This window comes from Anastrepha ludens, chromosome 5, assembly GCF_028408465.1.
Source record: "Anastrepha ludens isolate Willacy chromosome 5, idAnaLude1.1, whole genome shotgun sequence".
In the NCBI taxonomy this organism is placed as follows: Eukaryota; Metazoa; Arthropoda; class Insecta; order Diptera; family Tephritidae; genus Anastrepha; species Anastrepha ludens.
This window is the reverse complement of record NC_071501.1, coordinates 71,943,537-71,959,115: the sequence shown is the minus strand read 5'-3', so window position 1 is coordinate 71,959,115 and position 15,579 is coordinate 71,943,537. Positions and strand designations below refer to the sequence as shown.

Here is a 15,579-nt window from a genome sequence, read left to right as displayed (position 1 = left end):
AATCCTTGTAAAAGCTAGTAAAAGCTATTTGTTGCTGGGTTTAATTAAAATTTTCGAAACATCTCACACAACTTTAGAAATTTTTACGCCTCACCACCATTAGACTTGAATCATTTGAGGCCACCAACAGTTTTTAGTTCCAGCAAAAGGAAATTGTGTTGAGGTCAATTTGTTGTTGGAGTGTGTGGTATTCGCTGTCTGGTTAGTCGGTCGACTGCTTGTTCATTTGAACCGGTTTCACATGGTTTAGCGTTTTAAGTTACTGCCCCTGTGCCGCCGTCACCCTATACCAAGGATATGCATAAACGTTTGTGGAAATGTATGTAGGTTTCTATGTGTCGGTAAGTAGGTTTATTTGCCGCTTGATTGCTTAGCTGCTGCGTTGCGTTTAATACCTCAGTCCAGTTCAGTTTAGTTCTAGTTCAGTCAGTGAACACGTAAACGGCTTACAGTGGCAGTTTATACTTCGTTCACTTCATTTACTAAGATTGCAGTTATTTTTTTTTTGGAATTATTTTTAGCAGTACTTTAAAGTAGCAGAGTGGGACCGGTAGGAATTTATAAGGGTTACGCCATTTTTAAATCTTTAACGGGAAAAATATTCATAAGCTGATCAAATCAGGGTATACATATTACTTTGTAGTTTTGTTTATATTTTTGTATTAGGTGCGTAACTAAGTTCTCGCTGTTTTTTTTTATGAAAATACAACTTTATTCTGAAACAATGGTTTCAAGTGAATCATTGGAAGTATTGCCCATCGCTGGCTAGCTACTACTTTTTCCCATCTTTCTGGTAGATCTCGTATATTAACGCGGTAAAACTGTTCACCTTAACATGAATTGAACTGCTGGTCAGCTAGACCATGTGCCATCGATCGGAACAGGTGATAATCGGAAGGTGCAATATCTGGAAAATATGGCGGGTGGGGTAGGATTTCCCACTTCAGTGTTTGCAGGTAGGTTTTAACGGGTTTGGCAACGTGAGCCCGAGCATTATCATGCTGTAAAATCACTTTTTCATGCCCCTCCGCGTATTGCGGTCGCTTTTCGTGCAGTGCTCGGCTCAGTCACATCAATTGAAGTCGATACCGATCCCCAGTGATGGTTTCGCTTGGTTTTAACACTTCATAATAAATAACACCAAATACATAGCATCACCTTCGCAGCGTGAATATTCAGCCGAGGCAATGACGTAGAAGCATGACCGGGCAGTCCCCATGACTTTCTTTTCTTTAGATTGCTATAGTGAATTCATTTCTCATCACCCGTCCCGATGCGATAAAGAAAAAACGACGTTCAACATCCTTTGGTTTTAACTCATAAGGAATGGCTGGAAATGGATTGGCGGGTAACTCCTAATACTGAAGCAAGCTCTTCTTGCGTTTGATACGGATCCTCATTGAGCAATGCCTCCAATTCAGCGTCTTCGAAGGTTTTTGGCCTTCTTTCACGCGGACGGTCGTCAACATTAACATCACCGTCCTTGAAGCGATGGAACCAATGTCGGCACGTTGTTTCACTTAAAGCAGCATTTCCATGATGAACTTTTTGCAGCTCTCGATGCGATTCAGCTGGCGTTTTTTTTCGAATGAAAGAGGAAAACCAACACTTCCCGCAAATGACGATTATTCGGCACAAAATCAGACATTTTCACAATACCAAAAGTATATGATACTAAAACAAAATCACTAGTGTGTCGAAGCAGTTTGTTTACCATAAGTCTAACCTTGGTTTATGACGTTCACTTTTGTTAGAATCGACTAGCACACACTGCTGGCGGCATCTATTGACAAACAGCAACTTAGCGCACCAAATAGAATGTTCCAGAAACTCGAAAAAATTGTATCAATGTTTACTGTTTATTTAATATATATTTTTTATAATAGTTACACAAAAAAAAAAAAAAAACTTAGGGCTCTCTTTCAGAATTAAAGGGAAGTAGCCGACCGCATCCCCAATAGTTCCACGCTAATCACCACCAGTCGCCCTTTCTCTTCGCCATCATCCCAGATGACGTCATGAGCCAATTGACCCTGCACACAAAATCATCGTACGCAGTTTCACCAGACATCTCGAGGACCTGGACTTCAGCGATGACATCTGTCTCTTCTCTCACAAACTCACTGATATGCAAGCAGGGGCGGAAATCGTCAAAATCAAAGCTTTGAGAGTCAATCAAAATGAAGTAAGACAGGCGCCCGGTAGAAATTGTCGAAAGCTTCTACTACCTCGGCTGCACTCTCATGGCAAACGGGGCAGCAGATGAAGATGCCAACTGCAGGTTAAAGAATGCAAGTTCAACGTTCGGGCGAATGCATACAGTATGGACGAGTTCGCAAATCTCCAGGTGCTCTAAACTGCGAATTGAGCAAATAATAAGAAACAAAGATTATTTGAATTCAGTAAATGAACAAACCTTATTAGGCCTAAAAGGGTTAATGATTTAAATTTTAAAAATAATATTAATCAGAGAAATGATTTGAGTTCAGTAAATCAACAATCCATGTGAATGCTTTACAGTTTGTGTCATTCTTTTTGAAAGCTTACGCGGTCGTTAAAGGGGTAATGGCTGAAATTTTTTAAAAAGTTGAAGTCACTGAAGAAATTTAAGTTTAGAAAATCAACAAATCTTAATTAATACTTAATATTTTGCCCAATACTTTGTATGGTTTGAAGAGCTGTTAAAGGGTTAGTACTTAAAATTTTAAAACTAAATAGAGTTAGTGGAGAGATTTTAGTTTAAAAGTTTAGTCATTAAAAGAGCTTAACACACATTTTTTTTGTCGATTACGTTTTGGAGTATTCAGAGCAGTTAAGGGGTTAATGGTTGTAAAATTTGAATTAGAATTAGTATAATAATTTGAGTTCCACACATAAACAAAAAATTGTAAATATTTTATATTTTGCATATAATTTTTTAAAGGCTGCCCAGTCGTTAATGGGTTAATGATTAAACTTTCTGAAAAAAAAACTAATGATTTGAATTCAGCAAATCAACAAAGCTAATAAATGCTTTCAGTTTATCTCATCCTTTTTATGGTTTGAAGAGCTGTTAAAGGGTTAACACTTGACATTTTATACCTAAATAGAGTGACTGAAGAGATTTTAGTTCAAAACATGAAAAGAACTTAATGTATATTGTATATTTCGTCGATTATGTTTTAAAGCATTCGGAGCATTAAGGGGTTAATGACTAAACTTCTTGAGATAATTAAAATCAGCAAAGTCATTTGAGTTCTGCATATAAACAAAAATTTGTTAAATATATGTCATTTTGTTTTTAAATCTTTTAAGGTTTGCGCAGTTGTTAAAGGGTTAATGATTAAACTTTCTGAGATAATTAGAATTAGTGAACTAATTTGGGTGCAGCACATGAGAAATAGTTTTTAAATTTTTCTCTTTAACGATAATCTGATTCTAAGTTTGCACAGCCGTTAAAGGGTTAATGAATTAAATTTCTGAAATAATTAGAATCCGTGAAATGATTTGAATTCAGGAAATCAGTAAACCTAATAAATACTTAACATTCTGTCAAATCTTTTTTAATACTTTCAAAGTCATTAAATGGTTAAATAATGAAATTTCCCATATACTTGGAATCAGTAAAGTAATTTGAGTTCTGCATGTTAAAAGAGTTTAGTAAATATTTTATATTTTGTGGATTATGTGTTTGAGTATTCGAAGCAGTTAAAGGGTTAATGTTTCATATTTCTAAAATGACTGGAATCAATGAAGCGAAAAAATGTAAAACAACTTTAATGAGGTTCCTTTTTTTCATAAATCAGTTATGTCATGGCCAAATTATTTTGTGTGCTTGATAGAATTTAATTACATATTCCTAAATACAATACTAAAATATATTTTGTTGATAATCTTCATATTATATTAGTATAACTTCACAAAGTCTTCGCAATCCAAGTAAAATTGCAAAAAAGCACCTTTCTATCAAATACACATATTCGAATTTCCTTCTGGTCCATTTTGAAATTCCAAATAAATTTTTATATTAAAGCATTTAAGCTCTTGAATTGACTTACCCGTCTCGCTCAATTTCGAAGAGCGTTGCATGTGTTGGCAGAATATCTTGTATTCGCCAGGTGGTGCTTCATTCGGCGCCTTAACGGCATGCATGTGCTTGGTGAAGGCGCCAACAATGGCCGCCATTCGATCGAAGGCCATAATATTGATGTGACCGTTCGGCAAACTGCAAAGTCAGACAACAGAGTATGTAATACGTATGTGACTGGATGTGTGCACACACACACACGAACATAAAAGTAAAGTGAATAGTACGAAAAAGAATTGTATATAATGGTAAAGAATGCAAGCGGCGTGTTCAGAATGCCATTTGGAATGTGTGCAAATGCAACACACAAAGTACGGATTTATACTACATACACATATATACCTACTTATACACACATATATCTATATTCATATGTGTAACTTTGTATGTTGGTTTTGTATTTGTGTTCGTGTTCGTTAGTTCAATAAGTTAAAATACTGCATAAAATAGGGTAAAGCGACTCGATACTCTACAGATAACTTCAGTTCAGTTGAAAGTTTACAATTGCGAAGAAAACGTGACTGTATTTCACCTCACATTCCACCGCTCTTATTTTATCGCTATCTCCCATAACGCATTTTCCACGTAACTAAAGTATCTAACTCTTGCTTATGTGATCACATAGTAGCACCGTACCTGCAGGAAAAATACTAGTAGGGAACTAAAGTACTTCCTGTTCAATTTTCACCTCAACCAGTGCACTTTCTACCTCAACCAGTTCGTACTTAATCTCTCTTCCATCCTTTTCTTTGCGCTCGCTTGTGGTAGCAATTGGTATTTTTAAAACGCGTTGCTCTATGAAATACCCATTGTCCGGCCATGTATCAGCAAAATACCAGTTGCCAGTTCATACCAGCAAAAAAAAAATTCTAATTCAAAATTTTTCCAAATAACCAGTTTTAGACTAGTTAAAGTATACGAAAAATAAAAAAAATTTGAAAATAATCTCTTTCATATAGGAAGTGTGTGTCAGGCGACTGGTTAAACGTTAAAAATGGGTTCAAACTTACACCATAAGAAAATCCAAAAAAAAATTTTAAGAAATTCTTTAACAAAATTAAAAAAAAAACAGTAAATTTAAGGTACCCACTTTAGCAGCATAAATAAAATTGATGCTAAAGGGTGATTTTATGAGCTATGGGAAAGTTTTTCAAAAAAACACGCATAAAATTCAGATAGATGAATAGACATGAGCTTTAACATAGCCCCACAAAAAATAATCTAAAGGTGTTATATCGCACGATCTGGGTGGCCAATTGACAGGTCCCGAACGTGAAATAAAATGCTCACCGAACTCGCCTCTCAACAAGTCCATTGTTACGCGTGCTGTGTTGCATGTGGCACCGTCTTGCTGAAACCACCTGTCATGCAAGTCAAGCTCTTGCATTTTGGGCAAAAACAAGTTGGATATCATTTCATGGTAGCGCTCACCATTCACAGTTACGTTACGATTCGCAGCATCTTTGAAGAAGTACGGTCCAAATCCGAACTAACCTATCGATCAGTCTGAAATTTGTTTTGCCGTCGTTGATAAATGACAGCACACGATGCTGACACCAAATTCTCCCTCAAAAACGCCCTCTGTCATCAAAGACGGGCTCTTATTGAACCACCCTCGTATTTGCTACCTGATATATAGTTACTTAAAGAAACGCGTCTCATCATTATAAATGAAGTTTCGTATCTGGCTTTAATTTGTGTTGCAAAATTCCCATTTCTGAGTCATTTAAATCATGTAATTTCTAAGTCATACTATGCACTTGCCTTTTTTTCGGCACTTTGGTTCAGACTTTACTCACCCATACACGTGAAAGTTAAAATTTACCTCACTTGTGCGACCTAAGTTGGAATATGCTGTCTTTATGTGGAGGGCGCAACTCTTTCGCCATATTAATAGGCTTAAATGAACTTACCATAATTATCTTGGTTTCGCTCTCAGATCGTTTAACTTTGTTGATCCGGTTCCTTCGTGTTATGCAAGACGAGTCTTAATAAATTTGAAGTCTTTACAAAATAGAAAGAGTATTCGTTCATTCTGCGTTTTTTTTAACATTCAGTGGTGTAATTAACGTTTCTCTTCTCTTAGAGCGCATGTATTTTTACATTCTACGGAAAAACCTGCGGATTAATGATTTATTCCTTCCGGAGGGCGTTAAAATTGTTTATTCCTCTTTTGCTGCGTTGCATAGAACATTGAATAAATTTAGTAAAATTTGAATTTATTTGGCTTTTGATATTTCGCCCTCTAAGGAAACTTTCAAGTTCTCTCTAAATGAATTTTATTGATAAGTACCAACTTTTTTCATTAAGTTTGTTTTATTGTAGTCTGTAAGAATTTATGGACATATTCCTAAATCTTACTAATAAATCAAAGTGAAAAATGTACTCATCAGTATCTCCTAATCAGCGAGATGAATTGGAGAGACTATAAACGAGTCTTAAACATTCTTTTCTAAAAAATTCACCTAAATTGTAGTCGAATTGATAATGTTGCTACTTATATTACTCAAGTCAGTGAGGGACTAGTATCATTTCTTCTACTAAACACCCGCATCTGAACCAAAAAATTACTACACCAGTGTGACTTTTACCTGCAGGGGTTTTGCCTTGTCCGCATATGTGTGTGCACCTCCAACTTGTGCGTCGGTATTTCATTGTCTACATTGGTATTTGTTATATGAGCCTTTGATTGGATTGACATTGGAATTTTTTTATAAGCGAACGCGCACAAAATACCTTTTCCACTGAGTGGACGTAGTTGAAACTTTTCAAATATTACACAACAACACTTCTGGAATTTTATAGTTGTTGTTTAAGTAGAGATGAGTGACCAACTAAGTGTGATAAGTAAGAAATAATGTTATTTTAACTCTAGGGACCAGTTCTGGGCTATGCGAGACCATTGTTGTTCGAACAAGTTAACTTAGTTTTTTGAGCAAAAGTAATAAACTTCAATTGGAAATATACTCGTAAGCTACTAGTTATTGTCCTTGCCTCCGCACGTGAGGTGTTTTTCATTTAACATAGCAAAGCAGAACCGGAGCTAACAAATTTCCTGCTGACAAACAAAGATTTTTTCTACATACGAAAAAACATCCATTGAATTCTTCTTTGGTATTCGCTGATTTATTAGCAACTATTTCCTTGCTGAGCCCAATACTGCGTCGCTTAAGTGAAACATTTTATATTTTATTTTAATGTTAGTGCGTAATTAATCATATTTCATATTTACTTAGTTAGTCAAATGAGCAACATTCAAATGTTTAACTAAATACTGAGCAAGTATTCTCAGATTCTAGTTGAAGTAAAGGGGTTTTCAGTAAGAGCGCTTCAACTTTTGAATTTTTTTGAATAAAACACAAACGGTTTGACTTTTTTAACTAATTTTTTTCTTATTATCGAGTTTGAACATATACATTTTGTTGGAAGTAAACTTATTACTTCGTGATCGTTACCTTTTGTTAACACACAGTTGGAAACCAAATAAAAAGCTTCTAGAGAGTTCTTTTAATACAAGAATATAAAATGATGTTTATTCAACGAAAGTCAAAAAGCAAGTCATTACAGCAATAGAAAATTAGTGTTGTACGTTGTTTCAACAAAACCAAAAAACAGAGTTGCATGAATATGTGAGTTGATAACAGAGTTGCATTTTCAACACATTTAAGTATGAAATTCGATTTCTTTTGCATGACCACCGCGTGCACGTTTTACGAAGTCCAATCGTTGAACCCAATTTTCGACCACTCTTTTGCATAAATCGGCCGAAATTCCAGCAATTTCGCGTTCAATATTGGCTCTGAGCTCACAAATCGTCGCCGGCTTGTTACTGTAGACCAATGACTTCACATAACCCCAAAACGGGACGGCTTGTTAAATGGACCGTAAAATGGCCGTAATGCTCTTAAAGTAGCAGCAACAGAACGATTATTTTCATAAAAAATTTGCACGATTTGCAATCGTTGCTCAAGTGTGTAGCGTTCCATGATGAAATGTATACTAATGAAGTTTACAAATGACAAGCGAAAAAGAAAAAATACTGCGTCGTTCGCCCTCCTTATCGGAAAAAAGTTGAAGCGCACCTATTGAATAACCTTTTACTAAAGGCGGGTTCGGAATTTCGGGTACTCGAAATTTGTTAGGCATCGTAAGCTCCGAAATCACTTAATTCCGGTATCCCAAACAAATTTTCATATTGAATGGGAATAAGCAAAAACTTGTTTATTACAAAATTTGATTATAATAAAAGCTTTTAAATTTTCAACCAACTTACATACATTAATTTACTTATTCGATGTGTTGTAATTTGATTTGAATTAAAAACTGCATCATTAATATTTGCAAATAATTCAACTCATACAGTTGAACTGAGTAAGTTGACAAAAGTTCATTTTCTTTGAATGACAAGTATTGAGGCAGCAGTTATTGTATGTAACTGGTTGAGTTCAAAATTAGAAGACTTCACTTGAAAGGCTTTGTTTTTCTAATTTTCACATTTAAAATGCAATAATAAGATTTTTTTTTTTAATCCTATATATGATAACTTGTGTCTGTTGTATGGAGTAGAACAAGCAGTTCCTACTACGGTGTTAACCCAATTCTCACCCATATATACACCTGATTTAGCCTGAGCCACCTCCCAGGCATGTCAGGATGCATTTCCTTAAATACGCGGACGAGATCCAGGACAAAACAGATCGACAGCTACTGGAACGGACAGTGTACAAACAGACAATCACCGACATTCATCGGTATACCCTTACCACTTTCTTAAGCTTCCGTCCGCCGAATGCCGTCATCGGCGTCTAACCATCATCCATCGGAGACGAAGAGCTCCAACTTCCCCGAGACTCACGCGTAACGTTGGCACAACTACGTTCTGCATACTGTGAAGGCACCCCGCACGACACTAACCACCTTTTCACATGCCCTTTAAAACCGACTCATCTAACACCCCTCTCCCTCTGGACCCAATCTGTCGAAACAGCTAGTTTCTCGGGCCTACCGTTAGATGAGCTAGCCGAAGACGACCGGTGATTATACTACACTGACAGGGAGATGTTACTGCTACAACAACAACAAATGAGTTGTGTATTACCACACGCTTATATTCATTTTGTTTTTTCCTTGTTCCTTCCTCTCGGGAGCATAGGGTCTCGCTAAGACTCAGTCTTGCGTTGGTTTCGTTAATCTATTTTGATTTCACCTACCCTGATTAGGTTGCCGCTACCAGTCCTAAATAGTGGGAATGACCACCTGTCGTTGCTTAGGAACAACGCCTTATTACTGCTTGGAGCGCCATTTGTATTTTACATTTTGCTGGCAGAAGGATCGCACAGATGGTTGAGGACTTGGCTAAATTTGGTGTGTCTGCGCTATTACCACGGTTGTCAGCGTTCGTATATATACCTTTAGTATATATAGTTTTTTCTAAATAACTAATTTTAAAATTTCAAGGCTTTTTCAGGATAAAATTTTCAAAGACATTATTCGAAAAGTAAAATATTGGCGGAAAGTAAAAAAGAAAACGATTTTTTAAAGCTGGATATGTCCTCTTTCGTTCGATGTCCTTACTAATTGTCATAGAATGAGTGTATGTATAGACAAGTGTGTCTCGAGTTATACGTTTAATTAATTCCGTATAACTCGAAACCGTGGAAGTGTGAACTCAGATTTAGGCAACATTTTTAATGGAAGGAAAAATAGGATGTAGCAAAAGAATCCTGCAGATAGCGGAATTATATTAATAAATATATAATAACTAGTTATTATTTTGTCCTTTCGTCCTTGTCCAGGAGGTCTTTGGTCTACCACAGCTTCTTATGTCTTACGGATTCCAAGAAAGCACAATTCGGCGACTTCGTCGGCGTCTTTACGTTGTGTATGGCCTATCCAACCAAACCGCGGGCGTTTGATGATTAGCTCGATAGGAAATTCATTGGTTGATTCCAATAGGTCCATATTAGAAATGATATACGTCCCCCAGATCTTTAAGATTTTGCGCAGGCAGGGTTTGACAGAAATTTGTAGTTTTTGGATCAGCACAGATGTTAGTGCTAAAAACACGCAAACATATAGCGGCACGGACTTTATATTCGAACTGAAGATCCGCAGCTTGGTCTCAATTATTTAGGAGTTTGTTTGCTTATTGTTTATTCGAGTTGCAATGACTTTGGACATTTCGCCTATTAGTGCTAGAATGAGTATGAGTATCTAAACATTTTTTTTTTGTATTTCGTGCTTTGATACTTTAAAGTCCTTTAAATATTAAATTGATGAGAAAATGAAAAACTCATCATGCGTAATTACTATATAGGATATATAGTTTCACGTGCATACAATTTTTTTTAATAATTTAATTTTCGTTGTAGCAAACATTTTCAAAATTCTAATGCCCGTGCTGTACGCATAGGGAAGCAAATTATTTAAGCTTTCTTTGTGGCTTAACTTGGCCTTTTTAATAACATTGAATTGGGATTACTGCGAATATGGCTGTATGACCTTTGACTTGAAGTACAAACGTTCGTGATTTTAAAATTGCTAGTCTCCGGATGAAAGCATGTAAATATGACCACCCTCGATACCTGTTTCTAAATAAAATAAATTTTCGCTTAAAAATGTTCTTAATAAATTATAGATGTAATTTGTGAACATTCTCAAACATAGCTACAGTATTCCCATACCTGCGCCGCATAACTTTGGACAGCTCGACAGACCGATTGACACATTTTCCATTTCATACCTAATCTTGTTTCCTTCTTTTCAAAAAAGTTATTCGATGAGAAGCTTAAACTTGACATAGCGGCGTTATTCCTTTTTTCGTGAGGTCTCCGGAAAACCACTTCAGGTAGCAGTACTTGCCTGTTATAATAATATTCTCTCGTTTATATTACCATTTTTCTTTTTTCGATAGAAAAAAAATTATTGCAAATTCGCCTAACATCCAAGTTCCATTTTTCACCTAAATCTCTAGATAATTTATAATTTTTAGTGTATTTTAGTGCATTTGTTTCATCCGCCAAAATTACCATGTCATCGGAGTAGCAGTCTTATATAGGGTGGGCGATGTAAAATTTGCTTTTTGAATCGGCTATAAAAAGAAAACTAAACAATATTTTTTCAAACTTTTCTTTTATTTTGAAGATTGAACATTGTCATTTATGAATGAAAAATAATATCGTTCAAATGACTGCCACGACTGGCTTTACAGTAGGCCATTCGATTAACCTAATTTTTAAGCACATATTCGATTGTTTGGGCTCCAATTTCATGAATGGCAACTTCAATTTCGTGTTTTAAAGCATCAATCGTCTCTGGATCGTCAAAAAATAGTCCAACGGGCTTAAATCACAGCTCCGAGGCGGCCAATTGATATCGGAATTTCGGCTGATTATTCGGTTTTAGATCGTCAACTTTTAAACCACCCCCAAAATCTTCATGCGAGCCATTTATATGTAGCGCTAAAAGTAAAGGCGACATCAGCAAGCATGGGTGGCGCTTTACTCCAGAAGACGTTTCAAAATCATCTGAATAATCTTCACCTGTCCACATTAAGCATCTTGCTTCTAGATATACCTGCCCAATGAAGTTAATAAATTTGGAAGATATTCCCATGCTAGGTAGTTTGTAAATGAGCAGTTTGGTGCTTAATTTATATTCCGAATATTAATCCAATGCAGCCATACACCTGCATATAAGAGATAAAGAGGAAACTTACTCCGCTTTATAAAGTAAAAGTAGAGAAATCACACAAAGAGGAAACTTACTCCGCTTTATAAAGTAAAAGTAGACATATCACTTACTGTTCCTAGTTAATTGGCGCTTCTTAGTGGAAGGAAGTAGCGACTGGCACGATTTGTTGAGCCAAAAGCACTTACGCGGTTACTGTGCCCATAAAAAAGAAGGAGAAGATGAAGAGAAATATTAAACAATTTATCGTAGAGTCTAACGCCAGAATTCCTTTTTATTTGGTATTACTCATGCTATCTTCAGAATAGTGCGAGGATACTCGTTGTGGTTTGAAATGCCAGTCACTCAAATAACAGAATTACAAATTGGGCTTTTCTAAGTGGTCATTTTGCAGTCACATTTGCACATATGTATGCTCTCACGCACTCACGCATTCACGAAATAATATTATATCGGGTGTTTTTTTAGCTGTATGAGGTTTACCTGCTGAGAATGGCAAAATGTGTTGATATTTCTGTTCAATAAGGTTTTTGAGTTGCCGCCGTAGCCAAAAGAGTTAGTGCGTGACTACCATTCGGAATTCGGAGTGCGTTAGTTCGAAACTCTGTGAAGCACCGAAATGAAGAAAGAGTGTTTTCTAATAGCGGCTGCCCCTCGGCAGGCAATGGCAAATCTCTTCATAAAAAAATATCTGCCGATCAGAGTTGGCATAAAACTGTAAGTGAAACAACATCAAGACGCGCACCACAAGTAGGAGGAGGAGCTAGGCCAAACAAGGTTTGGACAATGTGTAACTCGTAGCCACGACGGACATATGTCGGATATTATATGTGAAAAATAAGTGCCATGAATTTATCTACCAGATTAAAATAAAAAAATTCATCCCAACAACATTTATGTTTTGTATTATCATTTTAAGTTCTCAGGCTCTTAAAAAATACCCGATATATCATGTACCTGGCTACTTACTCAGGCAATTGCCATTCCCCCTTCTTCAGCTCCATTGGTGCATAAGAGCTTTCTAACTGATTTGTAAACCAACTAATCTAGCTTGTTTCAATACGCGCACTCTGCTATCTTTACGATAGTCTGGAAAAGATGTACATATTGGAGTGTGTATATACACACATACACACTCCCTCCCTTACACTTGTCACCGAGTAGCAATTCCTAAGTAGCGACTTAACTGAGTATTCCTTCTAAGTGGCCACTCCATATTGTTATATTGTGGCCATTTGAGTGTTTCGCAGTAGCATGCACACATTCATAGGTACATACGCGATACATAGAAAAGCTTACTATTGTAGAATACAAATCTGTTATGTGAAGTACAAAAGTGCCCTAGAGTTTGAGCTACTTACGAGTCGTTACTTACGAACTAAACTTGAGCGTATGCTTGTACATCTGCTAAAATACACACACATATACACATATCTACTTCTACGTGCATTTGCACTTTGGCAAGACTTGATATGTCATAAAAAATAAGATAACAAGTGCTGTGTGCTGTACACCAGTGGTCATTGCGCATGTGCACGTGACTTTGTTATCGAAGCAAAGGCGAAGGCTTTGAAGCAGGCTTTTGTCCCTTGTGGATAACCGCGACGCAGTTTCGTTCGGTAATGATGGAAGTGGTGCAGTAACAAGTATTTGCTGCGAGCGTGAAGTTGTTTTGGGCAAAAAAAAAAAAAAAATACCAGTCTAACGGTTAGACGCGATAGAAGTGAAACCTTCCGTAAAACAAACTGAGAGAATAGGTTCATTATAATATTGCTATAAAGTTCATATTTTATTTTCTTCATTTTATTATTATTCATCCTCAATGTTTTCAATTTCAACAAATGATACGAGTGGCTTATGATAGCTAAAATATGATACAAATGCTTTGGTTTCGATGTTGTCAACATAACTTCGAAATACAGCTTCAATTGTTGTTTTTGATCGTGTTGTCCATTCAGCGCGATTGTTACACATTTTTAAATTGAATGTTGTATTGAGAAAGTCAATTAAAGGAACCGCTGTGTCCAATGCAAAATTTACGTTAAAATCGCCACTTAAAATCATTGGAATTTTATCGTAATCTTTTCTTAGTATCCGCGATACTTCTGGTGTATATGTTACTTTATTAAATTTTCGTGAATGAATTCCGTGATGCTATTTATTGATTGATTCGGTGAAATATAAATTGCCACAATTAAAACTGTTTTTCCATTGCTCAGTCTGGTTTCGCATGCACATATTTCTCCCACTTTAGAGAGCTGAACAGACAGTGATTCTAGTTGATGTGCATTCAGATCCGTCTGTGGAGTTACAATACGAGCACCGTCATTTTGATTGTGGTATATTGCAACGCCGCCTGCTCTCGTTTGTGGTCTTTTAAATTGAACTACAATATCAAAATTGAGAATGTCGAAAATGTTTTCATTATCCAACCAAGTCTCGGAAAGAATTAGAAAATTTGAGGATGTTGCTACTTTGTCTAACTGCAGATCGTGTACATGAGCGCGCAAACTTTGGCAATTAAATGTAAATAATGACAACCCTTCCCTAGCTGTTATAAAATCACTTAAAAACGTTCCAGTTGTTTCAAGTCGATTGAGATGTAGCCTTTGAAATTCAGCTTGCAACTCAATTGTAGATTCCTCTTCGGCCATGATAAAATTTTCTATCATTCTTTTTTGAAAAAGGATGTAGTCCTTGAATTGAAGTAACTCGTGATAATGCGACGTACAAGAGCTGTTGAGCGTGAGATTTGTCATATTCATATACAATTTCACCAAATGTACCTCCCTGGGACTTATGAATCGTTATGGCACACGCAGAAACAAGTGGAAAATGGTTGCGTTTCACAATCACTGATTTATTAGGCACTAATGGTATAGAAGATGTTCTGCGATCAATTGGTGCTGCCAGTGGAGAAAGATTGTGTCGTGGTATGGAGGCCGCTGCCTTTCTTCGACACTTTTCTGCATTATTTTTCGGCATAATTGCGGTAAATATTTAAAAATGAAAATATTTACGAATATAAAAATACGGACGCAATACAGCACACGCGGTTGATATTATGAGCGTCGTACCGCGTATATTACACACACGTACTAACATACACACAAACATTCGTAGGACACTTGGTCTAAGCAAGTATTAGGTAGTGTAGTATAGGTATACATAATGCCTTCTCGCTCACCGTGGCTCCGTAATACGCAGGCGAGCACACATACTTACTAGCATACATACAAACATACATACGTATGACGCTTGAACTTAACACCAAAGCAAGTAATAGGCAGTGTAGTATACATATGTACTACAATACTCACTATACTAGCGTGGCTCAGCAGTACGCAGCCACACACACATACGTATATCAACATATAACTCTTCGTAGCCAAGAGTGGTGTCGCTTTTTCGTTTCATCGAGTCTCAAATCACTCCCAACGATTCTAAAGAAGTTTTTACTTCAAAAAACAAAAAACGCAGGAAGTAGTTCACAGGAGAAATCCAAATGCGAGGATAAGAAGTGAATTTTTAAAGTTATATTTACTCCTGCAAAAGAAATCAACGCGTAATGCTTATTTTATTTTTAACTTTATATATTATCTGATTTTATATCTTATCCGTTTTTGAATAATTTTACAAAACTCTTTCAGTTTTTTGCACTTTGTGCATTTCCTATTGGGTAGGAACTCAGTTACTACCATAAAAAAATTTTTGGGTACGCGGTAACATGGCTCATAAAATTTCTGCAGGTTTTAACCAGCTAAGAAATCGCCTGGAATTTTAATAATTTGTTTCTGATGGCTTTTAGCGCTTTATTCTATAAA

General features: G+C 36.3%; 1 protein-coding gene across 1 annotated transcript in view; it reads right to left on the bottom strand.

Moving 5' to 3' along the window:
* Positions 1-3,599: 3,599 nt before the first annotated feature.
* LOC128864754 (uncharacterized) overlaps positions 3,600-15,579 on the bottom strand; it is a 260,399-nt gene continuing 248,419 nt past the window's right edge. Inside the window, exons 10-11 of the mRNA XM_054104510.1 lie at positions 4,038-4,204; positions 3,600-3,619 (exon numbers count right to left, since the gene is read on the bottom strand). Of these exons, the coding sequence (XP_053960485.1) occupies positions 3,600-3,619; positions 4,038-4,204 (187 nt within the window). The remainder of the gene's footprint in view (positions 3,620-4,037; positions 4,205-15,579) is intronic.